The 26746-nt window shown below is 37.3% G+C and overlaps 1 protein-coding gene and 1 long non-coding RNA gene across 2 annotated transcripts in view; one reads left to right on the top strand and one right to left on the bottom strand.

The window, feature by feature from the left end:
- The window catches only part of LOC150085527 (glutamate receptor 1-like), a 372789-nt gene extending 357821 nt beyond the window's left edge, over positions 1-14968 (top strand). Inside the window, exons 11-16 of the mRNA XM_090374097.1 lie at positions 2473-2671; positions 3432-3676; positions 7561-7669; positions 8052-8189; positions 12464-12562; positions 14266-14968. Coding sequence (XP_090230223.1) covers positions 2473-2671; positions 3432-3676; positions 7561-7669; positions 8052-8189; positions 12464-12559 — 787 coding nt within the window. The 3' untranslated portion in view covers positions 12560-12562; positions 14266-14968. The remainder of the gene's footprint in view (positions 1-2472; positions 2672-3431; positions 3677-7560; positions 7670-8051; positions 8190-12463; positions 12563-14265) is intronic.
- Positions 7571-26746, bottom strand: part of LOC150085528 (uncharacterized) — a 147553-nt gene continuing 128377 nt past the window's right edge. Inside the window, exon 3 of the long non-coding RNA XR_016546971.1 lies at positions 7571-7692. This is a non-coding gene — a long non-coding RNA (uncharacterized LOC150085528). The remainder of the gene's footprint in view (positions 7693-26746) is intronic.

Raw genomic sequence — 26746 nt, forward strand, 5'->3', positions numbered from 1 at the left:
GAAATTTTTGTGGAAAGAATGTCTTCATAAATGAGATTGTTGATAGTAACCTGGCAACGGATTGATGATCCTAAGAAATAAGGTCGTATATTTTAGCCTTTTTTTCCCCTTTATACACCAATTAGCTTCCGTTAATTGGAAGCACTGGGTAGAATGTAATTAATTTCCACAACAGTTATCGCGTTTGCATATTATTAAGTGCTCGAGATGAAGGGGGAAAATATTCTGGCTTTGACTCCTGTGGAGCGTCTTCACAAAGGACACAGTCACTTAAATCTACGATTATTTTCCCGGTATGGTGGCTTTTGCTTTTAACGTCCATGTGCACGAGCTAGATATATGAGCTGTGATATACACTGATGAACACAATTAGAGGATCACAATTTTTTGTACAAAGATGAAGACATATGTAACGCAGGAGCTGAGGCCATAAAGTTCCCGGATTGGTGTTTTTGCAGTCATGATCGATGAGTTTGAAAATAAACTGAAGTGATATGTTGTACTTCAACTTTCCTTCAACAGATGATGGTTCAGAGAGTGTCCAGTAGGCTGACAGGTTTGCAAGTAACAATCAGAACAATGTATCAGTTCAAAGACCTCTCGAAATGCGGACAGAGTTGTAAAAGTTCTTGAAACTTTGGCAAGACATGAATTTATCATTCGAAGACTTTATCCAGACTTGTCAAGACAACCCTCGTAGTTTCCTCGACTGCGTTGTCACTGTACGACCCATAGACGAAGAATGCAGTGAACTTCAAAATCATCACCAAGGCCAAAAAGTTTCATTTACAGAAGTCCATAATCAAGAGAAGATGCTGATCATCTTTTCTGACAAATAGGATATGATTCACAAGGAGTTTTTACCTGAAGAGGAGAGAGCCAATGCTTATTCTACTTACAGCTGTTTCAAATACAACTTAATGGCTTTTCTCGGGTAAAGCCACAATTTTGAAAGATAGGCAGCTGGTTCGCGTTGTTGAATGAGAAAGTCTTCGCCCAATTCATATTTGTTGTTAAGATATTTCTGACGAAACAACGCATTGTTACAGATTAACCATCCATCCTACTCTCCAAGGAAAGAATCCGGCATAACCTGGAGCAAAAATCAATTCTATTGGGTACCAGCAGATTCCGTATCACTGGAGCCCAAACCGGTGCTACCAGCAGAAAAAAGTAAATAAATAAAACAAGAAGAGCATTGCTGCAAACTTCTTAAATCTTTGTAGATGGGTGTAGTGTGCAGAGAACACTTAGGTATTTGTTTGTACACTAAAGTAAATGACTTTCCTTGATATTTTATCATTGGACGCCTGGCATAATTTAGTCTTCCCTTAAAGATCATAATTTTTGTTTTTGTCACTGATACTGTAAGCTTATTTTGAGTTGCCCAATCAGATAGTCTGCAGAGAAAATTGTTTGCAGAAGTTTCTAAATCCCTTCTGGAGTTGCCGTGAACAAGAGTCGGCAAGTCATCGACGTAAGCTATTATTTGTATATTTGTCAGAGAATATTTGCAGAGAAGCCGACGCTAAATAACCCTCACCTATGTTTGGCGAAGGACACCGAACTAGAATCATTTCCACTCTGAGAAAAGAACGATGCCATCCACAGCGCCACCCACAAGATCACAGCAAACCGATCATAGAACAAACACAATTTTCAAACGCACTCTGATGCCGAATGTCCTTTTTGCCTTGACGAATAAACAAACAAAAGAATAGCAACGCAAAATGGATACAAAACACTCGTGAACATAAATAAGACAATGACGTATTTAGTCACGTCATTCCGGTCCACTGTAACACAGTTGCCCACTCTGTCTGCAGTTTTTCTTGTTTGATGCTATTTCGAAGTCTCCGTTCTTGGGTTAAAGGCTAATCCCCTAAAGTAAAAAAATAAATAAATAAGCGAGTCCTCCATCAGATTAATGCCTTGATTCTTTTCTCTCTCAACTTCCTGCAGAGGGCGTCAAGTTCACGTCAATCTTGCTCACGATATCCTAGGAGACAAAATATCTGCCAGGTAATTAGATAACTGCCAGACGCTCGTGTGAAAGTTTTTCCTTGTCTGCTGCTTTCAAGCGATGTCAAGCCACCAAAGTCTTTCTTAAGTAATTTAGACAGAGAAATGCGCTGCGGACTCTAATCCTCCGTGGTTCTTTTTTAACCCTCTTGTCGATCCTGTTATATTTAGGACACGTAAAGACGAAAAGCCGTTAGAATAAGGGGACAGAGAGGAAGGGGAAAATATAAGAGGCAGAACTCTCACTTAAGACGTGCCAGAGCGCGAATCTCTTAAATCCTTGTTTGTTAAAAGAAAAGATCGACCGTTTCTTTTTTTTTTAGAATCTCAGGTGCCCGTTCGCCACTAGCGACTAGAAATAATAATTAGGCCGAGATCTCTATGATATTACTTAGATTTAATGGGTCATATATCACGGTATTTACGTTACCCTTGTATTTTGTATTATAGGTCAATCTCCGGACGGATCGTTGGAAGTGTGTGGTGGTTCTTCACTCTCATCATCATATCATCCTACACAGCTAACCTGGCTGCTTTCTTAACGGTAGAGAGGATGGTTACACCGATCAACTCGGCTGATGACCTGGCGAAGCAGACGGAGGTCGAATACGGTACTTTGATGTATTCATCGACGCAAGAATTCTTTAGGGTAGGTAACCTCTGGATGATATTGTCTTTGCAGTTATTTTTATTAGGAACAAAAATCGATTTCAGTTATCCCATTGTTCCAATGTATCCAAATGCTTCATATCGTGAATCTTCTACAGAAATAGTGGCTCCTTGATCTTCTTCAGTCTTTAATAGCAAATATTGCATCGCTAAAATGTTGAATTCAAGAAGATAATTGGATTTAAAAGGAAACATATGTTAGACAGATTAACACCAAAAAGAACAGTGGGGAGATTATTAGCACTGCTTCTTGAGGCGGAATGATCTATTCATCTTCTAATGTTTCTTTTCTATTTTTTTCCTGAAAAATCATAAAATAAAAAAAATCTTGAACAGTTGTTCTGAAAAGATTTTTAGATCCTTGGACCGTTGTCTAATTTAGGCAGTAGCGAATATTTAGGCAGCCGGAACTTGTTGGATGATGTTATATCAAGAGATGATACTTTTAGCATTAAAATATACTCTCCACACGACTACCAACAATCATATACCTCTTTGGAACTCCATTAAGTCCTTACCGGGACTCGTAATGGCCGCTTTTTGACACCTGTGGTGCTATCCTCACGCTAGTTTATTGTTTTTCTTATCGGCACTCTTTCAAATGGCATCGACCACTACTTCTGAAGAAATAGTCGAATAATTTTCAAAGTACAGTGTATTTAGTGAATGACTTTTGTAACCAAAAATACATAAGACGCACACCCGTATAGAAGATTCATTTTTCCCTTTTTCTTTGTTAGCGATCCAAAATTACAGTGTACGCCCGGATGTGGGAGTTCATGAATTCACGGAAGCACGTGTTCGTTTCGTCTTACGAAGAAGGGATCCGTCGAGTGAGGGAATCAAAAGGAAAATACGCCTTCCTTATTGAGTCAACGAAAAATGATTATATCAACGAGAGGCAGCCGTGCGATACCATGAAGGTCGGTCGTAATTTAGATGCTAAAGGTTACGGAGTGGCCACCCCTCTTGGATCTAATCTCAGGTAATAATATGGAATACATTTTTTAACAAATCTGTTGTTGTAGAATAATTTTATGTATAATCTACAAAGTTGGGCCTACGTGTACAGTAAGATCCGGTGTCCCCAGTGTGAAATCTTTCTCCTTGATTGTTCAATTGCAGATGGCGATGCCAATCTAGGCTCCACATGTCATTAGCCGTCGGGGTTGCAGCCTACAGATTCCTCGAAATGAAATGCAGTTCTGAATTGAAGATAATTTTCTTATTTATTGATTGATAGCCGCTGTTTTACAGATTAAATGCATTTTGCGCAGGACCCCTTTTAGCGCTGATCACAGTAAACGTAACTACACATTTTCCTAAATCAAATTCTAGAAATTTTTTTACCGAATTAATTATTCAACTAAATCTCTTCGAGCATTTCCTTTACTAGTAATAAGAACATATTCTTCAAATCGCTAAAAGGAATCTTTGGCTACGTCATTTGGACCGAAGGAAATTTCCCTGCCTTAATGAGGTGCCGCACATACTTAAGGAGTGTACAAAACGAAATTGCTTTCGCAATTTCTTTCACTTAATGGTTTTATCTCCTTTTGCAAATATAAAGCAATCACATCGCAGAGATGTTGGTCCTCGTAAGATATTTCATTACAGGAAACTTGAGTTTTAAAATCCTCTTGCCTAAATCAATAGCCAGTTACAAAAGGTTTCTGTTATTTAATTGTAAAATGCGTTGGAAAGTGTAATTAACTCTTAAAAAATCGGATCCAACGGAAGTGTACCGGGACTGTTGCTCTGCTGGTCCACTATAAATGTAAATTAATGAAATCGGTCCATTATCTAGAAAGACAAAGCTTCGACTTAGGCAAAAAGATTAAGAATTGAGTAATGGCCGACGACAATGTGCGGTCAGAAATGAAATTTCAGCAAAATCTTGCTAATTTGCATTCGCCCATGGGTGATTCAACCAATGAACTGTCAATAACAGTCTTAAAAAGACCTGCCGTTTTTAGATGCAAAAACGAAGTCGTTTATTGCATACTTAAAGACATTTATGGTGGGTGAATGAGCTGGCTGAGAGGGAATTCGTATAAATCACATGTATCCTGTTAAATTATACTCCATGTGCGTATTTTTTGCCTTTTTTCTGTTGTTTTATTAAATATCTCGCCTTCACTTTGAAGTGTTCATAGCAACTAAGTTTCAAAGAGGAAAAGGCAACGGTTTTTTATCCTTCCAAAATGCTTCAGTTGCCCCTCACGTAATGCTACTTTTTAGCTGGTTTTATAAAAACCTGCTATCGAAATTGAGTTTTGGTGTGGCTCTGTATTATTACCTCAGTTTCAGCACTTTTAGCCTCGCAGTGACGTTTCTAACAATGGGATTTAATTAAAGAGAGAAAGAACGTGTTGTTGACTACAAAACTGGAAAATGTGGTCTGCTTCTCATCTGGTTCTAATGGAAGATGGCGGAGCTGTTGTTTGCTTTAATATACTGTTATATCTATCGCTTCTCTTCCCTCCTTCTGAAAGCCTTATTGCTTTTTTTTTTTTCGAGACTACGATCTTATTTTTACCACTATTCAAGAAAAGACAAGGAGTTATTTTTAAAAGTAATCTATGAACCATATTTTTTTGAAATTTCTTTAGTGCATTAGTTAATAACTCAATCCAGTGTTTATGTCAATATTTGCACATTTGATACATTTTTAATCTAATGTGCTGCACACTACCGTTCGTGGTATTAAGTTTAAAGGAGAAATATGAGATATTAGTGAGAGTTAAGGCGAATATTTGGATATTCAGCGAAAACTACCCATGCAGAGCCCTCAACCACTTTCCCTTCGGTGGAGTCTATGAACTTAGTTGATTAAATGAATAAATCTGATGGTACCGAGAATTTCTGCTTCGTGCTAGTGGTGGTGATGGTCACGACAATCAGGTGCTATGGCAACCATCGCAATAAAGAACGTGTTTGTGTTTTTCTCAGTACTTTCCAAACTGAATTTCACCTGCTGTTGTCCCGACTGATGTTTCCATTTTTACTGCACTCTGTGTCACTTGCTATCTAGTTCAATGAGATTCAAGAAGCCATTTCCTTTCTTTTCATATAAAGTTAGGTGCTGCAGACGCAATCAGTCCCATTCTCAAATGTCGTTATTTATCGTTAAGAAAGTTGAGAACCTACTTTGTGCTGATCTTCATGCACCCCAGTTGTGTCCTGGATTTAGTTTGAAGTTTCTCAATAGGGAAGTATTCTCAGTTTTGGTGAGGGATACCCCTTAGATCCGTGTGATCTTTGAATACAGGGATGAAGGTCCTTGACAGCTACCGGTGGGTCTGCTGCAATGCTAGTTTAAGAGAATTAATCTGTTTGTAGTTGGAAAACTCATGAATCATCTCAGACTCCATAACCATGCCATCAAATGCGCTGCGCTAGTTTCGACGTACCCTTCACCTTTAACGCCATATTATATTTTATGCTACCCACACACTATAACCAATGTGCTCTATTGTTCGGTATAACCATTAGTGTATTTTCAATGGTTCTCTGGGACTCGAATCGAAAGAAATAAGCTGGTTGTCGTGGCAAGCATTCCTGTGTATTTCTCAGAGTCAGGTTGGTAAATAACCATATGGAATATAACAAAATAACCTTTATCGTACGAAGAAAGAAACATTAAAAAACCATAGGATACAGTTGTAATAGTGCAACCATATTGCTGATCTTCATTACTCACTTTGAGGGCGGATATTTCTTTGTTAAATTCTATCGATAGTGGTGATGTGTTATGTGGTGATTATACACTCTATATCATTGACGATCTGCTGTTTAAAAAATTCGGTGGAGACCAACAGACTTGAGTAATGGAATGACTTCAGACTAAGTGACTTTAGTCTGAAGATTCTCAATAGGGAAATAATCTCAGTTTTGGTGAGGGATACCCGCTAGATCCATGTGATCTTTGAATACAGGGATGAAGGTCCTTGACAGGTGGGTCTGCTGCAATGCTAGTGTAAGAGAATTAATCTGTTTGTAGTTGGATTAACATGCAACAAAAGTGGAGCCAGCCTGATCTTGGAACAAAAGAATTTTCTTTGTTGTTTTCAAACAGTTATCTTGGGAATTTCTTATTAGTATCCAAGATATTGTCTGTTAGATTGAGATTGATGAACATTGTGTGTTTGTTTCTGGATAAGTCTTAAACGATCGGGATAATATCGAAAGTCATAATGCCGAGATGACTCTTCCTTGCCATATACTAGCTTTCAGGATACGTCTGTCCCTCAGACGAAATTGCACGGCCGTGTGAGTAAGTTGGACTTGGGGAGCAGTATGAGCGTGTTTTGAAATTGGTTATTGGCTTATTAAGAAGTCAAAGGGGACATATCACTTCTCGATGGGAGGGCTATTTGGCATTAGTGTGCTAAAATCGTACTTCTGCCATAGATTAAGGAGCAGAGACCGTGTGTACTGTAGAAATTTTATAATTAGCGTAGATTTGACTGGAAAATAGTGTAGCATTAAATACCTTGGTCAGCTTAATCACTTAGAATTGGTTTAGCTTGATTTAATTAAGCACATAGCCCAGGCAAAATAAGGCAATTAATATAAAGGCACACAATTTTTATTACTGCAACACCTGTGGAATCGGGTACCTTATTTAGTATATTTCTGGCCTTAATTAATGGTTGATTGTGATTGAAATATTTCAGTATAAAGGGCTGCGATGGAAATCACGCTCGCTCAGCTGAATGAGTGAAATGTTGTTGGTGTTTGAAAGATGGACGAAATAAAATACTAAATTCATACTTTTTAAATTTTTATTTTGATACAATAATACAAAAGCACGAATACACATCTAAATCCACCGAATAAAAATATAAATCTGTTTTGAATTTTCAGGGATCAGCTCAATCTTGCAGTTCTGTGGTTGAAGGAGAAGGGGGATTTGGCGAGGTTGGAAAATAAATGGTGGTACGACAGGAGCGAGTGCAGAAACGGAGACAGCAAGGTAAGTGTTGGGATTCCATCTATCTGAAAAACAAAACAAATCAAAGTGGTTAGTAAACGGGATAAAATGCATGGCTCACGAGCCTGACTCCAGCTAGTTCATTCTTATTAAAAGTCCAATTCAAGTGTTATAAATAAATATAAATGTTTTTCAACTAAATCATAAGCATCATTCCAGTTGCTAATGATAATCTTTGCAACTGACAAACAATACCAATTGGATATTTCATTTCTTCCTTTAGTATCTTGTTCAAACTTTCTACCTATACTACGACGAGTACAGTCTAAATATATAATTTCTCATTAGGTTGCCAATATGTTCTTAGCTTCTGTGTATTCGATGGAAAATCGATATTTTTTAAGTATTCACCATTCACTTTCAGGAATCATCGCAGAATGAGCTTACACTGAGCAATGTCGCTGGCTGCTTCTACATCCTTATTGGTGGGCTGGTGTTGGCCATGGTGGTAGCTCTCCTGGAGTTCTGCTATAAGGCTCGACTGGAAGCAACAAGATCAAAAGTAAGTAAAGAAGTAAGCAAGGCACGAACATCCCCCATCCATTCTACAGACTTTTGTTTATACGTTGTAGGACGGGTGGAGTTTGAAGTTTTTTGCCTTCTAGAAAAATAAAGGTCAAAGACTATTAGTGTTTTATTAGTATTAGATAAATTAGCATTTATTTTAATACTGGATAATGAGTTCACGTCTAAGAGTATACCCAGCATAATGATTATCTCCCAATCAGATGGGCAGGTTTGAATTTTTTTTTTTTCTAGAGAGAATTCATGATTTCTTGTCATATTTTTCTCCTTGCTTTTGGAAATTGTTTCATCCGCGATAACGAAATTCTAAAGAAACATATCCTTCATAATTGTGGTGATATAAGCTAGTCTTGATAACTTGTGCAGGTATTCTCTTCAACTTCTATTAACTACTTTTTGGATCCATCTGCCGCGCACCTTCCAGTACCATAGCTTATCCACTAAGGTATGGACTACCAAGCAACTAGCATTCAATTTATCAAAAACTTCAGGCGGGTTAATGCGTCTATCCTGTGAAAATCCATCAAGACGTTGAACTATGTCGATTGATGATGTTTTAACTTACCTGCGAAGCTGTTGTGCATATGGCACAATTGGGAGACCTTTTTGACCAAAAGGTCTCCCAATTGTGCCATATGTATTATTATTATTATTATTATTATTATTAAAATCAGTTTATTTCCCAAGAAACCTTGGGTCACCCCGGGACGGCTCTGTGCCAGAAGGGTGTGAATACAGACTAAGGTGCGAGGAACACAATGTACAATAAACAAGGGTACATTCGTGCTCGACCCGAGACTTTTACAGGGTTAAATAAACAATAATGTACAATATACAGTAATATACATGATTACATGAAAACAGAAAGTCTTTGCCATATACAAATAGGCAAGTTAAAAAAAAAAAAAAAAAAAAAAAGTCTGTCCAGGAGAAGGGGAGTATTATAAGTTCATAATCTGGTAACAGTTCTTGAGGGTTTCCTTCCTGTAGGGCTTGTCCTCACAGAACCTATCAGGGTGGATCCTAAATTTATTGAAGATCCGAAGACAATTGGCTGGAAACATGTTCCTCAGGGAATCAATGTTTGACAGAGTAAGACGTAGAGGGAGACAGGAGTCGGGGTGCTTCCCTCTTGTCCTCCTCGGGCCAGAGATTAATGCGGATACTGATGGAGCATCAATTCGCCTCGTTATAAGCCGTGCAAGCGTGAGAACATTTTTTGTCATGATGATATGTCTCCAAGGAGTGGTGCCTAGATTTGCTTGTAGGATAGATCTGGAGATAGTTAGGGGGTGGCCTACCACCCTGTTCATCCATCTAAGCAACCAGTACTCTAAACTAAGATACTTCTGAAGGTATGAGGCAGGGGCAGATGACCAAATTTCCGAAGCATAGAGAGGAATCGGCGTAATACACCTCAGGATGTGCCGAACAAGCAGCGCTGGCTGATGCACACCAACGAGCTCTTGACGTACTGCCCAAAGAGCAGCGTACGTCTTCTGCCTCATCCTGGCAAAGTGAGACTGAAATGTGAGCCCAACGTCCCAGGTGAGGCCAAGATCAGTATGAGAGGTCACCTTTTGCACCGGTTCCCCACTCACAAAGATTTGGATATCATTTTTGGCTCTCTTCTTGGTTATTGTCAGTTGTGCTGATTTGGAAGGGCTCAGATGCAGCCCTATTGTGGCAAGATAACTTTCCAAGCTCAATATCTGCCTAGAAGCTTGCTGGTTGATATCATGAATCTGATGATTATGGTCTGAGCTCACGTAGAACTTCAGATCGTCGGCATAGGAAACAAAGTTTGGATTCTGAGCAAGGAAAGGCTCCAAAACTGCTGCAAACAGTATAGCTGACAGTACACTTCCTTGTGGGATGCCTCTTGAGACGTCAATAGTTTCTTGAAAGTCATTGTGGGTCACAGACAGATGTCTAGGAAGTAAAATAGACTTCAAAATTTGAAGTAAGGTTTCCGCCAGGCCGAAGTAGTGTTTCAGAATGGTAAAAAGAGCTGGGAGGTGTATTCTGTCATAAGCCGATTTTATGTCGAGGAATATGATATCAATCTGTGATTTGTTGTTAAGGGTGTGCTGAATTCTGAAGAGGGTATCAAGAAGATTGGTAGTTGTCGATCTCCTTTGTAGAACGGTATGGAGGTACTCGGGCCTGTGTGCAAAGCAATGCTGGGCAATTGTTGGCTGAATTACTTTTTCGAAAATTTTGAGTAAAGAACAGCTGATGGATATTGGTCTCAGGTCTTTAGGAGATTTGGGTTTCTTGATCTTTGGAATGGGCTTAACATGGTAAGTTTTCCAAATTGAAGGAACTATTCCAGATTGCAGGATTTGTCTGAAAAGGTGAAGGAGAAGGTCGACTATATATGGGCTGCAAATTTTGATAATAAAGAGTGGGAAACCATCCGGACCTACAGTGGCTTTGTTGGGTAGTTTATTGATGACATCAATTAGGGTCTCTCTAGTTATTTCTATTTCAGACAAGTGTGCCCTAGGTAACCAGTTCTCCTGCGAGAGAAAGGAATCAGAGTCAGGAAAATCTGCCTGCTGTAAGCTGAACTGTGCCCATTCCTGGACAAGCTTTTTGTCAATGGCTAGGTGATGATGATGATTCGAAAGGATCCTTCTACCACTCTTCAACCTATTGAGAACAGCTTGGTTAAGGACCAGCCTTTTTTTTTTTTCAAGAAGCAAGCTCTTTCTTTCTTAAAGATGGAATGGTCTGAGGGAAGTTGAGTTTTCTGCCATTTCCGGTAGGCCTTCTGCTTCTTGATGAAAGCCATCTTAGTTTCCTTATTGAAACCCCGATTCGACCTGTTACCACTCCTGGTGATTCTGGCTGCACCATGTAGTGCAATTAACTTCAGTTGTTCCGACAAGAGCATAATGGCATCCTCCAACGGCTCAGAATAGAGACGCCCCCAGTCAAACCCAATCAAGCATTGGAGAATGATCTCTGGCTTCAGATATTTGGTAGAGAAGGCTATCCTAGGTAATTCAGCAGAGTACTCGTCAGGTAACCCAAGGGAATTGTTCTGTAAGGATAGTTTACATGTAATTGGCGAGTGATCAGATTGGAATCGAATGTACAACCGAGAAAAAGTTTATTTAATGATTCCTCTTATACGAATATTCCCAAGTTTGTCTAAGACTCCTGGCTGCAATAAACGTAATTGAAAGCCAAGTTCGAATATATACCAGTGTAGACTTTTTTTTTTTAATATAAAGCAAAAGGGAATTTGATCAAGCACTGACTGAGATATGCTAATGGCTTCAAATGACAGAACTGCTATTTAATAATTATGATATCGGTTTCAAACAAATTTTACAGTAGCAGCAACTGACAAATAATCCTCAGTTAAAGGTTTTACTGAAATTAGTTGGATACCACATGAGAGCAACCATGTCTTAACCTTTACCTCATTGAATCCGTCGAAATAATTGCATCCCTTAAACCGTACTCAAGAGAATGTATGGAATGAGCCTTAATGCGCGATGAGCCATAGTTTAAATTTCCTTTGTCTTCGCATAAAAACAAATAAACAAAACTCTCATATTAGGACAACCCGAGAACCAACTCATCTGTCCATAAATTGCATGTGTTCTCTGGTCGATTTACCTGTTTTGATGGATAAAATACTAGAGTTTCCAGGGGAAAGGGACCATGCTATCCCCGCCCGAGACCAAATAACTCAGTTATGGAGTGAAAAAAAGTCCATAAAAGTTTCCCCACTTCGTTGAAGGGATTGGTACCTGGGTCTTTTCCACCCAATGTGGGGAGCGTAGACGATCTTCAAATAAGAGTGAAATGTTCTCCTGAACAATGGATGTACCATGATTGAGTTGAGATTTAGCCATCAGTATGAATTCTTAGGCTCAGTTCTGTAGAGAATAAAAGAGACCAGACCAGAAGCACTGAGTCGTGAGCAAATATTTCCAATTTCAATGGATTTACCTAATTAAAATGATTTATTTGAATCTTTTCTAATAATCAGCTAATAGAACTGAAATTTCTTTTGACCATTTTTTGTGTGCCAATGTACCATCAAAACTTTGGTATGTCTCGTAAAGTTTCTTAACGTGTAGGCTACATACGCTCATATTTAGACACTTATTGCTTTTAAATTTTTAAATCAGTGTTTAAGAAACAGTGCTAAATAACCTGAGTATCTTTCATATATTCTTTTTCAAATTTTCTGCAATGTGTGAAATCATATGTTCAACCTTTTTCTTATAGATGACCATCTGTGAAGCTATGAAAGCTAAAGTGCTCATGTCTATCACTGGCGGACCTAATGCAGATCGAGGAAGGGTACGGACAGGCTCTGTATAATTGGTATACACCATTGATAACGTCTTCCTCTTTACTTATTATCTAGGATATAGCAAAATGCTACAGCTGGCACGCTTACAAAAACATCCCTTTAAGGACATTTACAACTAAATCATAAATATCACATATTCTTCCAAAATGTTCGATCAGAAATCACATTAAATCAGTAATGAACTTAGACTATTAATCATTCCGCGTGCTGTCTCTCTCTCATAAGAAATTGTGCAGCTTGTTTTGCGATTTGCAATAATCCAGCATTCAGAGATTAGAAATTTTAAGTTAACTTCGTTGCAGACCCCAGAACAGCTATTAAATTTTTTGATTTATTATGGATTCGTACAATTAATCACGAAATTCTTTTGAAATCGTTTGAAAAAGGATCATTAATATTAGCACTTGCCTGTGTTTTCAGGTTGGAATCTCCTCGTAGTGCTTCTTGAATTCTCTACGATAATAGAACACCTGAAAGCGACTGAATTGGCTGCTAAATTTTGCCACTTAAAGAAACTAACCAGAATCAGCCATACAGCAGTTAAAGCTGTCTTTGTTTATGTTAGTTCCATAGAACATAACCAAAGAAATCGTAGTATAATTTCTTGCATAATTGTAAATCTTAAGGAGTTGATTTTAAATGAACCATTTTTAATCATACCTGATACACCAAGAAATTCTTCGATCATGATATAGTTCGAATAGAATTTAGAATTATAAACTCGTATATTTTTGATACCTAATGTGTATTTTTTTTGGTATTTATATAACAAGTGATTTCAGACCAGTAATATTATTCAACTTCAAGCCAGTGTGTTCATTCCGTGCGTGTTGATTTTAACTGAGTCAAGTACTCAGTAACAATACGAAATTCTACCTTAAGTAAAATCCTAGTTTCTCGTCTAGGGATTTACGTAGTAGAAACCGAGCTGAAAGTTTTCCCACTTTTAAAAGGCCTCGCCAATGTGTATCCATTGCACAGTCTAAAAATCCCTTGAGACCAATGATTGCCGATGTTGCGGTGGATGACACTTTAAATACATGACTTTCCTTGGATTTAAGTGCTCTGTATTGCTGTCTTTCTTAAGTGTGTCTTGAATCTAGGCATTATTCCACATTCTTCTGGGAGAAAGTTCCTGTTTATTCAGTAAATCTCAAGAGGAACCTTAGATGGTGAATAAAAACGTATTAATACCATAAGTTTTTGGTTGAGTGAAATCTTTCAATGGTGCTGTTGCAGTTGTTACATAGTAGTTACAAAGTTGTCGGCTATTTCGATTTGTGGTAATTGAGAGAAGAGTATTAAAATGTCATTTAGGACAGAGATCGACCAGGCTCTGCATTTCATCCAATTATACACATTAAAACTTTGGATCATTAGCGATAGGTAAGTTGAATAGGTGGATTCACTTGGTAATCATGGCAACAACTTCGACCTCTGAAGATACCACTCTGTTTAATTTCGAAATAATGTTCAGAATGTGGTACCAGCCTCCAAGTTGCAGAATTGCTCTGCCACCTTTGTCACACTAAATCATTGTTTAAGCCAAAATTTTTACACGTCGAGCGGGATCATAGTATCTTTGTTTTTGAGCTTCGGTAACTTAGATAAATGCTAAGCAACGCCCAAAGACAAACTTCAGTAAATACTGGCTTGAAGTTTGAGCGCACGAAATTTTAATTATTTTAATTTGTGTTTTTGTCTTTTTTGCTAGTTTTATGTATCTGCTTCTAACCTGATCACCGTGGATGGCCTAGCAGATTTTTTGAATTCAAACCTCCATACTCAAGTTTAACGAGAAGAAAAGAAGAGGACTAATTTCCATTTATTTCCAGAAAGATTTTTTCAGTGGGAGCTGCGTGCTTTTGTATGTGATAATAAAGGACGACGACGCAATAAAGATAATAACTTTTAATTTGTTTTTATGAGAACCAGGAAAGGCCCATCCTTAATTTTGGTTACTGCTTTAGTTTGTGCAGGATTTATTTTTAGGAATATTACATAAGGGAATGTTGACTTCAACTGGCTCTAAACGAGGAATGATAAAGTTATGTGCCAAAATGAGCCAATCTTCCTTTAGTGTTTAATGAACCATAGAAAAGCCACGATTATTAAAGGTATACAGATGTATTTCCTTGTTTTACCAACGCAACCCAACTTTTTAGATATACCTGTGATGTACTTCGAAACATTGAGTTAGTGTAGCAGATAAGTTCCCAATGTATAGAAATAAAGGATCATATTGGTTGCAGGAAACGAATCTTAAAATCTCTGAGGACCTTGGTGTAAGATGACTGGGCCTTAGAAACGGCATGTAAAATGTCGAAGATGAATTTCAAGAGAACTTCAACTTCGGAAGGAAAGAAAGCAGCCCATTAGCTTGCGTCTGCCATCGCCGTAGGTCCGGCTAGTCATTTGAATTCGTTCGAAAATTTGAACAGTATTTTATCTACATGTTGGCTATAGTCTAAGATCGTTCATCGCCCAATACAGAATGGAAAAACATTTCATTGAGAATATGTATGATTATTATCTTACCATTTTTTATATATCCGTGGAGATAAAAGAACTTTCTGTATACTGGCGTGCCATAGAATACTTGTACTGTATGCTTTTTCTTCCACACAAACACACTACCCTGTACAAGTGCCCAATTCATGTCAGCGAGAATTATGAGCAACTAGGAATAGCATAATTATAGTAGCTAAAGGTAAATTTAACGATATTAATTTTGTTAGCAGTTAATTAACTATATTATCTGTAATTGAAGAAGGGTGTCATTTTAAAGTTTACTAATAGTCTAGTATTAATTGTTTGACTCAATTCAGTTCTGAAATATTAGTTTATGTATGGTTGCTTATACATAATGATGAATTCTTTGCTATGAGAAACATTTTGCATTTATGACATAGTGATACGTGTGTACCATCTCGGCGAGGTTGATATTGATAATCGATTCTTTTGCTGCGAAGATAATTGTATATTGTTTTTTGATGATCGATTTTATTAATACATTCTGTCCCAGACAGCGCTTCATTCGGACGATTTAACTTGTGCAAAGTATCTTCATGGAAGGAACCTCAATTAATTCATTGGTTCCTTCAGATATACACAGAAAATACGTGACATCTTTCCACTTAAGGGAACAATGATGGCCATCAAGGTCAATTTAAGTAAAATAACTCAGCGAGCCAGTATTTATCGCATGGCATAATTTTGATCGTAGCAAAGAATTTACTATAAGTAGAATTATTTTCATATAATATCCACACTTAAAATCTTTCTTGAAAATTGAATTTTGGTAATGAAAACATCTGTTAATAGATAAAATAATTATTCATCCATAATTGACAGTAATTGGTCGCTTTATATTGCAGCGAGCTGGATTTCAAGACTTGGTCGTTTGTGCGACTCCCATTACCAAATCTGATTGCTCAATATTTTATAACGAATTACTACCTAACGAACTGTCACATAGGTACAAATTAGAAGAGAGTTTTCTAAGTCGATGTAGTAATTCTAAATTGATCTTCATGGAGTGGTAGGTCCTATATATTCAAGTATCCTGCTGGTCTGGTTCTGTATTCTAAATAGAAACCGCTTTGAGTCCCGTCCTGCGATTAGCAGTCAAATATTTTAAACGGTAATTTAGACAAGTGCCACAGCTCCTTAATAAGTAGGATAATAAGTTTATATTAAACATCCGGAAACCGTTCTTTGTTAGTTTTCAGCTCTCATCTCCTCTACTTCACTTTCTGATAGAATCCTTGAATGGAGATTGTGTGTGGATGGAGTGGTTTGAATCCATACGTGTTAAGAAGTAGTAGAAGAATTTACTATTACTACATTTCATCAAGTGTTGGCTAGTTATTATTTTTCTTATTTAGAATACTACTTGATTAATTCCTAGAAGAGAAAGTTTTTAACACTTAAAATGCTGTTGTAATTTGATTAAAAAAGGAATATTTTTGAAAAGCGCAAGTCTTTCCATTCATCATTTTCTTCCTTCAGAAGAACGACACAGCTGACCACTCCCTATTTCCAGTTTACACAAGGATACACGGAGTCTGTAATTGGATATTTTCAGCGAAAAATATTAAATTGGATAATCATCAGCACATGTTGTTATTTACCGAGCTGTTATAAACACTACGAATAATTTATTTCTTATTTTAGTTCTATAATTACAAGAAAGAAATATTTTAAAGAGATCCGTTTATTTAAGAGAATAAAAATGCGTGCACACAACCATCCGGTACACAATTATTTCAATAGATAGTTACGTTATTTATGTTAAAATTAAGTTATTTAAATTCTGTCAATGGATTTGATTAATTTCTTTCTTACATTATTCGGTTTAGGAAATTTCTTAATTATTAGGGGAGAATAAACAGCTGGGAAAATGATTAATTAGAATTGTTTATTCCATTTTTGAGCTCATATGCGTACTTGGTCTGATTGCTCCCAGTGCAAGAAAGCATCGACAAACACTCATACAAAAGATGGTATGGCCAAAGCTAAACCCAGAATTACGAAGACTATTTTGATAGACTAAAGTAAATGTGCAATTTCAATTTTAAGACTGAAGAAGTATTATTTTTCACATTGTTTAACCCGCTGAGCACGATTCATGTGCCTTGGTTCTTGCCAGCAGTGAAATCTTTAGCTGCGGGCATGGTGCTTTTCTGTGCCACATATCAAGGAGTTGGATGCAGGACACTCAATGAGTGATGTACTCATAACGTCATCCTTAACCAACACCTGTAGATAGCCACCAGCAGTAGATCACTCCTTTCTGTTCGAGGATAATGTTCCGTTGATTTAGCACCACTCTGATAGACGCTGAAGACATCCACCTCTTTTACACTGCACTGTGCCAAAGTAGATTTAGGACTTTAGTGATACTTTGTGTATGTAGATATTATTTATATCTGCCTGGATGACAATTCCAATAAAGTCTTTGTATTCTTCCAAAGGTGGTGAGGAAAGAAATATTTATACTCAGATGAATTCTATCCGTCAGTGACGATGGAACTCGTCTTTAACTGTATATATTTTTCACCTTTTTTCTGCATATGTCATTGCTCATAATATGCTATTGTACAAATAAAAAGAGAAATATATCTAATTTCGGTTACAGTAGTGTATGTATGGCATAGATTAAAACTGTTAGCTGTAAATAATGCAAAGTTTTTTGGTTTGTTGGCTGATTGTTGATTGATTGTTTGGTTTGGTTGAGTGGATGGTTAACTGTTGGTTGTTTGCAATATCTTACCTTCATGGATATCGGCAGAACGTTGGATGAACATTTGGTATCTAAAAGAAGTCTGTCAATTGTTGAATCAATTACTGTTGTTAACTGCATGCATTTTAGATCAAGTTTTTCGTTAATAAAATGTCAATTATATCTTGGGTATTGGTGTAATTATTCGCACAGTATCACAGAACAACAAGATTTTTGAAAGAAGAACTTTATTTCACCTACAACCCATGCTCATCTCTTCCAAATATAATATTCACTTGATTTGATTACTCCATTGCTATGTTTATTTCAATTTTTTGAATAAATCCAGCATTGGAGCAATCATATATAAACAACTTTTTCAACAAAGTATATTTATACTTTGTTCTTTTACTCTGGTATATTTTTTCACAACCCATTTTTGTGTCAAAAGATAAAATCTTTTGCAACAAAAATGGGTTACAAATGAACACCAGCCACAAAAAATGGTTCACCAAAAATTTTACCCAAAATCATAAAAAGATTCGTCTGCAACAAAAATATCTTGCAACAGAACACTCCATAAAAATCTTTTGCAGCAAAAAAAATTCAAAACCGCTGTATAAAAAGGCAAATTAAAAACGGATCCTTCAGAGCTGTTCTCAGAGACAAAGAAATTTGGATTTAGCTTTTTACTGGAAACAACCCACCTCGCTATTGATATACTTTTCAGCTTCGATGTAAGTCAGTGAAGACTAGTTTTCCACTTTTCCATACGACTGATCCTTGCAAACCTAAGTTAACCGCAGTACTCCTTATAGTTATATGGTTAAAATCATGCTACTTTAGGGGGGAATAAAATATTCTAATTGACCTTAATTTTATTAAAAAAAAAAAGCTTATCTCTATACTCTAAACAGGTAATGTTAAAGTTAATTTGTTCATAAATATAAATGACTACAAATTACTATAATCTTACCCTAATTGGAACACATTTCGAATTCTCTTTATCTCTGAATCTTCATCCAAAGTAGGTACGAAACTGCATCCAGTTAGGGCAAGTTTATCTCGTTATTTGAAACTTATTTCTTAGGCATTGTACTATAATTAGAAATCAATAAACTAAAATTTGGTCTGTGCAGCATATGGAGTTTTATAAACTTTAGGTCATTATCTATCGATACAACCTTTCACACAAAACATCCTAAGCTGAAGTAATAGTTTACTTTCTAATTCTTTCAGCAGGGCGAATAACACAGCTTATTTAAATGTTTTTAGATGGTAGATCGAAGTATAAGCATTTCAGTCAGATACACAATAACCATTGACTCATCAAATCCAACATTGTGGTGTACCCCCCAGAATAGTTTGAAAATGTCATTGAAAATATCTAAAAATATGGAAAGATCTTCTTAATGGTCAGAATGTATATTTTTTGTCACCTAAGGGATCCTTGAGTTACCACAATGACGCTCTCCATGGAACTCTTCACTTTTCGTAAATTTGTTTTGCAACAGACAGTAAGCAGAGTAAAAATATAATTTGAGAGAGAGGGATGTGATCTAATAAGCTCGCTTTCCTTTCGGAAGTTGGCCGAAAATACGAGGTGTGGGAATAAAGTTCCCAGACTGGTACTGTTGCGGTCATGTTCAATGAGTTTTAAAATAAACGGAGGTGGTATGGTTGTAGTTCAAAGGTCCTCCAACAGATGGTAGTTCAGAGATTATCCAATAGACTGACAGGTTGAAAGTAACCAGTTTCATTGTTAGTGATAACGTTCTGTGTCGTTGCAATGGAGCAACGAACAAATATCAAATTTTGCGTTAAACTGGGAAAATCTTCAACAGAAGCCGACGAAGTGTTAAAAACTGTTTATGGTGATGAAAACGTTAACTCATACCTGTTTGTTGCAATGGTATAAGCGATTCAAAGACGGATATGAGGATGTTCGCGATTGCCCAAGGTGTGAGCGCCCGTCAACCTCTCGAAATGAGGATAAAGTTGCAAGATTTCTGGTAAATTGTGGCAAGAGTTCGTCTTGTGACAATTAGAATGGTGGCTGATGAGTTGGATATGAATAAGGAAACAATTCGTCAAATTCTACATGAACATTTAGGGAAAAGGAAGGTATGTGCTGTTGTAATATAAAATATGGTATTTGAAAATTTTGTTGACCTACAGTGCTCATTTCCAATAATAGAACTGTGAACACCAATGTCGAATAGTATTCTTTCATTCTGGAAAACAAATAACTTAAGTATGAATACATGCATTTTACAGACACAATGTACTACTTCATTGGATTCTTGATTTCAAAAAATTGATAACACCGATGGTCTTAAAATTGAACATTTCGGTTAACAAATTCTTTTACATTGTGTAGTATTATATGATATTGTGGTCTGGATGGCAATATCTAGTACCATTGTCTGAAATCTTTTATTTTTATGTCTCGTGATTTCTGCAGGGTTCGGTTATTGTCTGTTAGAAAATTCACCTCTGTGTGATTGATCTCTTTTTCTTCTGCATTCCTCCAGAGGAATGAAGTAGTTTAAATATTATTATTATTAAAATCAGTTTATTTCCCAAGAAACCTTGGGTCACCCAGAAATCTTTGCCAGAAGGGTGTGAATATTTACAGACTAAGGTTCGAGGAATACATGTACAATAAACAAGAGTACATGCGTGCTCGACCCGAGAAATTTACAGGATTAAATATACAATTACAGGGAGACAAAAAGTCTTTGTCAAATACAAATAGGCAAATATTAAAAAAAATAGCAGTCAGTCATGTCCAGGAGCAGGTGGAACTCATAGATTCATTATCTGGTAGTAGTTCTTGAAGATTTCCTTCCTGTAGAGCTTGTCTTCACAGAATCTATCAGGGTAGATCCTAAATTTATTGAAGATCCAAAGACATTTGGTTGGAATCATGTTCCTCAGGGAATCAATGCTTGACATCGTAAGACGCAAAGGGGGACAGGAGTGGGGGTGCTCCTCTCTTGCCCTCTTCGGGCCAGAGATTAATGTGAATACCGATGGAGCATCAATTCGCCCAGTTATAAGCCGTGCAAGCTTGAGGACATTTTTTGTCATGATATGTCACCAAGGATTGGTGCCCAGATTTGCTTGTAGGATCGACTTGGAGATAATTATGGGATGGCCTACCATCCTGTTCATCCATCTAAGCAACCAGTACTCTAATCTGAGATACTTGTTAAGGTATAAGGTAGGGGCATATGACCAAATTTCTGATGCAGAGAGAGGGATCAAAGTAATACACCTCAGGATGTTCCGAACAAGCAGCGCTGACTGATGCACACCAACGCTCCTTACGCACTGTCCAAAGAGCCGCGTACGTCTTCTGCCTCATCCTGACAAAGTGAGGCTGAAAAGTGAGCTCAACATCCCAGGTGAGGCCACGTTTTGCACCGGCTCCCCACTAACAAAGATTTGGATATCAATTTTGACTCTCTTCTTGGTTATCGGCAGATCGCTGATTTGGAAGGGCTCAGATGCAGCCCAATTGTGGCAAGATAATTTTCCAAGCTCAATATCTGCCTAGAAGCTTGTTTGATATCATGAATCTGGTTATTATGATCTGAGCTCACGTAGAACTTCAGATCCTCGGCGTAAGAGACAAAGTTAGGAATCTGAGCTAGGAAATGCTCCAAAACTGCTGAAAACAATAGTTGACAGCACGCATTCCTTGCAGAATGCTTCTTGAGACGTCAATGGTTACCTGGAAGTCGTTGTGGGTCACAGACAGGTGTCTAGGAAATAAAATTGACTTCAAAATTTGAAGTAAGGTATCTGCCAGGCCGAAGTAGTGTTTCAGAATGGTAAAAAGTGCTGGAAGATGTATTCTGTCATAAGCCGATTTAATGTCCTGGAATATGATATCAATCTGCGATTTGCTGTTAAGGGTCCGCAATTCTGAAGAGGGTATCAAGAAGATTGGTAGTTGTCGATCTCCTGTGCAGAATGGTATGCAGGTACTCGGGCCTCTGTCCAAAGCAATGCTGGGAAATGGCTGACTGAATTACTTTTTCAAAAATTGAGTAAAGAACAACTGATGGAGATTAGTCGCTGGTCTTTAGGAGATTTGGGTTTCTTTATCTTTGGAATGGGCTTAACATGGTAAGTTCTCCAAATTGAAGGAACTATTCCAGATTGCAGGATTTGTCTGAAGTGAAGGAGAAGATCAACTATACATGTGCTGCAAATTTTGATAACAAAGAGTGGGAAACCATCCGGACCCACAGTAGCTTTGTTGGGTAGTTTATTTATGACATCAATTAGGGTATCTCAAGTTATTTCAATATCAATCAAGTGTGTCCTAGGTAACCAGTCCTGTGAGAGAGAGAGAGAGAGAGAGAGAGAGAGAGGAATCAGGATCAGGAAAATATGCCTGCAGAAAGCTGAACTGTGCCCATTCCTGGAAAAGCTTTTGGTCAATGGCTAGATGATGATGATGCGAAAGAATCCTTCTACCCCTCTTCAACCTGTCCAGACCAGCTTGGTTAAAGAGTTGCCTTTTCTTTTTCAAGAAGCATGCTCTTTCTTTCTTAAAGATGTAAAGGTCTGAGGGTAGTTGGGTTTTCTGCTATTTTCAGTAAGCCTTCTGCTTCCTGATTAAAACCATTTTTGTCCCAATGAACTTGATAGTTCTGTTGTATCGTCGCTAATTAGCAACCACTTTAATTCTGGCATCAATATTCATAGTAACTCACCTCCTGCTACACCAAATTCCACTCAATGCCTTCCATCGACTATTGACACGAGGATTTTAGAAAAAAATTCTAAATAATCTTGATGCCAAGATTATTACGGGTCCTAATAACATTTGTCCATTTTTTTTACTCAAAAATTTGTACTCCGGAGGCAATTTTATGTCGCTAATTTTTATACCCACTTATTCCATTGGTGATTTTCCTTCTACAAGGAAATTTGCTCATATTCAATCAGTTCCTAAACAAGAGTGGAAGATCCTTTCCTTCTAGTTATTGCCCTATTGCATTTACGTCTACTATTCTTTCCAAAGTAATGGATAATTCCGTTAACCGCCAATTCTTATACTGCACTGAAATAATCCATATGATCAGCAATCGCTGTTCTGACGCTGGATTCCGTTCGAATATTCATGGCCAATTCTTTCATGACGGTCTTCAGTAATTCTTTATTTTGGAGAAAGAAACTTATGGCATATATGACAGAGATTTGTGTTTATGTAACCTATTGTGATTATTTGAGTAGGTGTTGGACATTGCACCATCAGCTTTCGATAATTATTCCACATTTATTTCTCATTTCGGACCGGTACTGTTCATGTTCAGACTGATCGAGAAATAACAGTGAGCACGTGGAATTGATAGACAATAAAACTGATATCAATGCCTCTGTGGTTCACTGACCGCATTATCAATTTTGGTGTTGTTGATGTGCTTCTTTCTTGTTAGATATAATACTGTTCACCACAGAATTCCAATATGGCGCACTGCCATATTTATCATCGAAAGTACATTTTTCCATGTCACGTAATTCAACTAAATCAAAGTTATAAATATATTTCTGTTAAGATGCGCGTTTTTATCAGTGGTGACGAATACCTTCAAATTTCGTCACGTATCTCAGATAAAAACGCTGTTGGTTTATTCTGTAAGGAAGACGTGCCATTGCCTCCTTTCCAGCAACTTCCCCAAAGGATAATTCTATACCTTAAATCGGATGAAGTCTAATACTTGAAGGTTATCATACCTGTCAATGTCTCTTCAAGTTTGATAAAAAATATAAGCTGTTATTAGTAATGATATCCCTAAAGAAATGTTAAGTTCGTTGTGTTCCAATATCCTCTCCTATCCAATATATTCTTATCTCCCTGGTGAACAACACGTATACTTATTAAAGAAGATCCTCCTTGGCTTTCTGCTCGGCAAAATGTTTCTGTAAAGAAGCGAAATTTCAAATTCTAAGTGAAATAGTGCAGCCATGTATGGCAACTAAAGATCCATAAGCGTGAACTATCGTTCGCTTCACCTATACAGTTATGAAACTTTTCTTGTTGAATCTATTTCAATAAGTTCATTAATTATTTGGGTTATTTGACAAAGTTAGAAAATGTGACCTTTAGCGATCGTTCTTGAAAGGCAAAGGTTAATACATCTAATTTTGCAAAGCTCTTTTCAAAATAGTCGAGTACATAAGATGATGCAGTCTTCAAATATTACACTGAATGTGACGTTTATCTATTTCTTCAGCGCATCTATACAAGATAAGTTTGTCTCGAGAAGGAGTTGTATAGTTTCTATAATTACCAACCTCAGGTTTTTCATCCTAAAATCAGAAACCGATTACAAGAGAAGACAGTTTACAAAAATCGTATTCAGTGTACCGAATCTACATTCTGGATTTGAATTCGGGCCTCTCCAAAGGAGTGATCAAGAGTAAACTCACCATACTGTCATGGAGGCTGAAAGGCCATCTCAGGTAGCTCAATGGTTATAATTGCTTACTTCTCACACCGGCTAGATAACTTCTGATTTCAGAGCTCGTCAATGAGGCGAGGAACTTTTATTGGCTTTTCCCAACGTGGCTGAGTTAGTCTGTCGCAGGCAAAGGGTTGCATGTTTTCTTCCCGGAAGAAACGTGTCTTTGGTCTAGGGAACCGTTTCACGCAAATACAGATACAATACTGATAGCCTTTCATGCCTTAGCGCTTAATGTACACCTGATCTAATGTCCTGCAGTTTTGGTTGTTGTAGTTAGGTTTTAGGAGCATCAGCGACTAAGGCCATATTGTTCCTTGTATATTGGCTGTAAATTGCGTGTGTTCTGCTATCGATTTTCTGTTTCTGGACGACAAACCATGCTGTCCTCGCTTGAGACCGACTAACTCAGTCATGTTGTGAAAAAGGCCCATAAAAATTCCCCCGTCATCGACGGAACTGGAACTAATGTCTTTTCCAACCGGTGTGGGGATTACGGAGATCTAAACAACTGTGCTACCCACGAGGGCCGCAGTTTTGGTTACTTCTAAAGATGACAATTGAATATGCCAATATTGTGGAACAGATGGTTCACTAGTTAAAATTTCGTTTTAAGATTGAAAGTAGTATTGAAGATCAGTAATCTAATCTAATGCAAGCTATTAGGCAATGACTGCTTCTAGTCCTTGCCTAACATTAGGTTCGCCATCACCAGGCATTTAGCTTATTTATGAATCCCAGTAGTTGCTGATCGTGCTGTCATCTGTTTGACATAAAAATATGCACCTGAAAATAAGTTCGTGTGGCATTTCAAACAAGCCTGTAAAATGTCTTTAGGTAGTTTTTAGACATAGAGTTTATATACAGGAACGTCAGATTTAATATTATTAACTTCCACCACAGAATGGAATGAAATGGGGGCAGTGCTTAAAGCAAAATTCCCCATTACCTTAAGATCGTGTTGACGAAAATACAAAGGAAACCCTAGAATCTTTTCAAGCGGCCACGGGCTTAGTGATCGTATCTGCAACGGATTATGTCCATGATCCTTTCTCTGGCCAAAACGGAGTAGTAGCAAAACATACCAGTATGTTGATTCCCGAAGGACGATATTTTATTCATTCTACAGAAGGAAATCTGACATTTGCGATATAAATCTTCATATATAATTCGCACGAACACATTTAAACAGTTTCTTTTATATAAACGACGAATCTGAGGTAGTCACCTTTATTGCGTGCAGTTTTTAGCTATTCTACGTCATATTTGGAAATTCTACTTGAGTGGATTCGAAGAGAATATACCAAACAACGTTTTGTATCCAGTCAAAAGTTTAAGATCAATTTGCACGTTTTCTGGCAGATTTGCGTTTATCCCACCTTCCTTGCAGTTATTGGTTTTGTGACCATTGCGAAATACAATGCATACTACAGTAGATTTTCACTGCGCGAATGAAAGAAGACACCAGTCTGGCAAAAGATTCAACCAAAGAAAGAAAGATTCAATAAAATTTTTCTTAAGCTGTCAAAGTGAAAATTTCAATAGTAATCAACTAATAGAAATCGATAAAAAATTAGACTACTAAGGGAATAGACTCGTTTGAAACAATAATAGAATAAAAGGTTTAAAAAAATAATAACGCATTCAAAATAATGATTTTAAATATGGATCACAGAAATGAGGATGGGTAAATGAAGCATGTAATCGTGGTCAATACATACACCGTATTTTAATAGGTTACGTCCAAAGAGCAATATACTCGTAGTACCAAAGGAATCTTAGAAGTATGAATTTTAAATTTATAAATATGAAAATGATCTGAATATTCAAATATAAACGAGACGCAGTTGCAATGGCATATAATAAGCACATAATAGTTTCCTTTAAAAGTATCTGGAGATACTAAAAACTAGAAAGTCATATGGTATATTTGTTGTAGAATTGTTATATACATACATTTTTCTGTCATCTCTGGCAAATTCAAATTAATAATAAACTGTCGCAGATTAAAAAAGAGCCACAACTGGGAGAGAATTCTCCTCGGTGTTTCTTTTTCGCACCTAACAGTAAAACATATTCTCATTGAATGTTTCAAACTTTCATCTGTCCGAAAATCCAGCTTTAGCATCCAACTTGCAGGATTCCTTAACCTTATCACATATTTTTGGTAATGAAGCAGATTTGGAGGAACTGTTTCAATATTTAAAGCGCATAAATTTGTATAATAGTATCTAGTCATAATCATGAACTGGTGCAATGTGGCCCAAGAGGTCCCTGAGCCAAAAAACCTCAAATACAACAACCATACCAACATTTGCGAGTGGAAACATTGACCACGTTGGTGTTTTAGCAATCTGCCGTTCCTCCCTACCTCCCCTCGGTGGCAGACGTGCCGCCATGAGAAAGTGTAAATGTGATACTGGAAGGTCGTGGCATGAAGTCCAAAAAAGTGCTTGATCGACTTAGGCAAGCGCCGTGATCGAATTTCG

This window comes from Mastigoproctus giganteus, chromosome 5, assembly GCF_048544385.1.
Source record: "Mastigoproctus giganteus isolate SK-2022 chromosome 5, ASM4854438v1, whole genome shotgun sequence".
In the NCBI taxonomy this organism is placed as follows: domain Eukaryota; kingdom Metazoa; phylum Arthropoda; class Arachnida; order Uropygi; family Thelyphonidae; genus Mastigoproctus; species Mastigoproctus giganteus.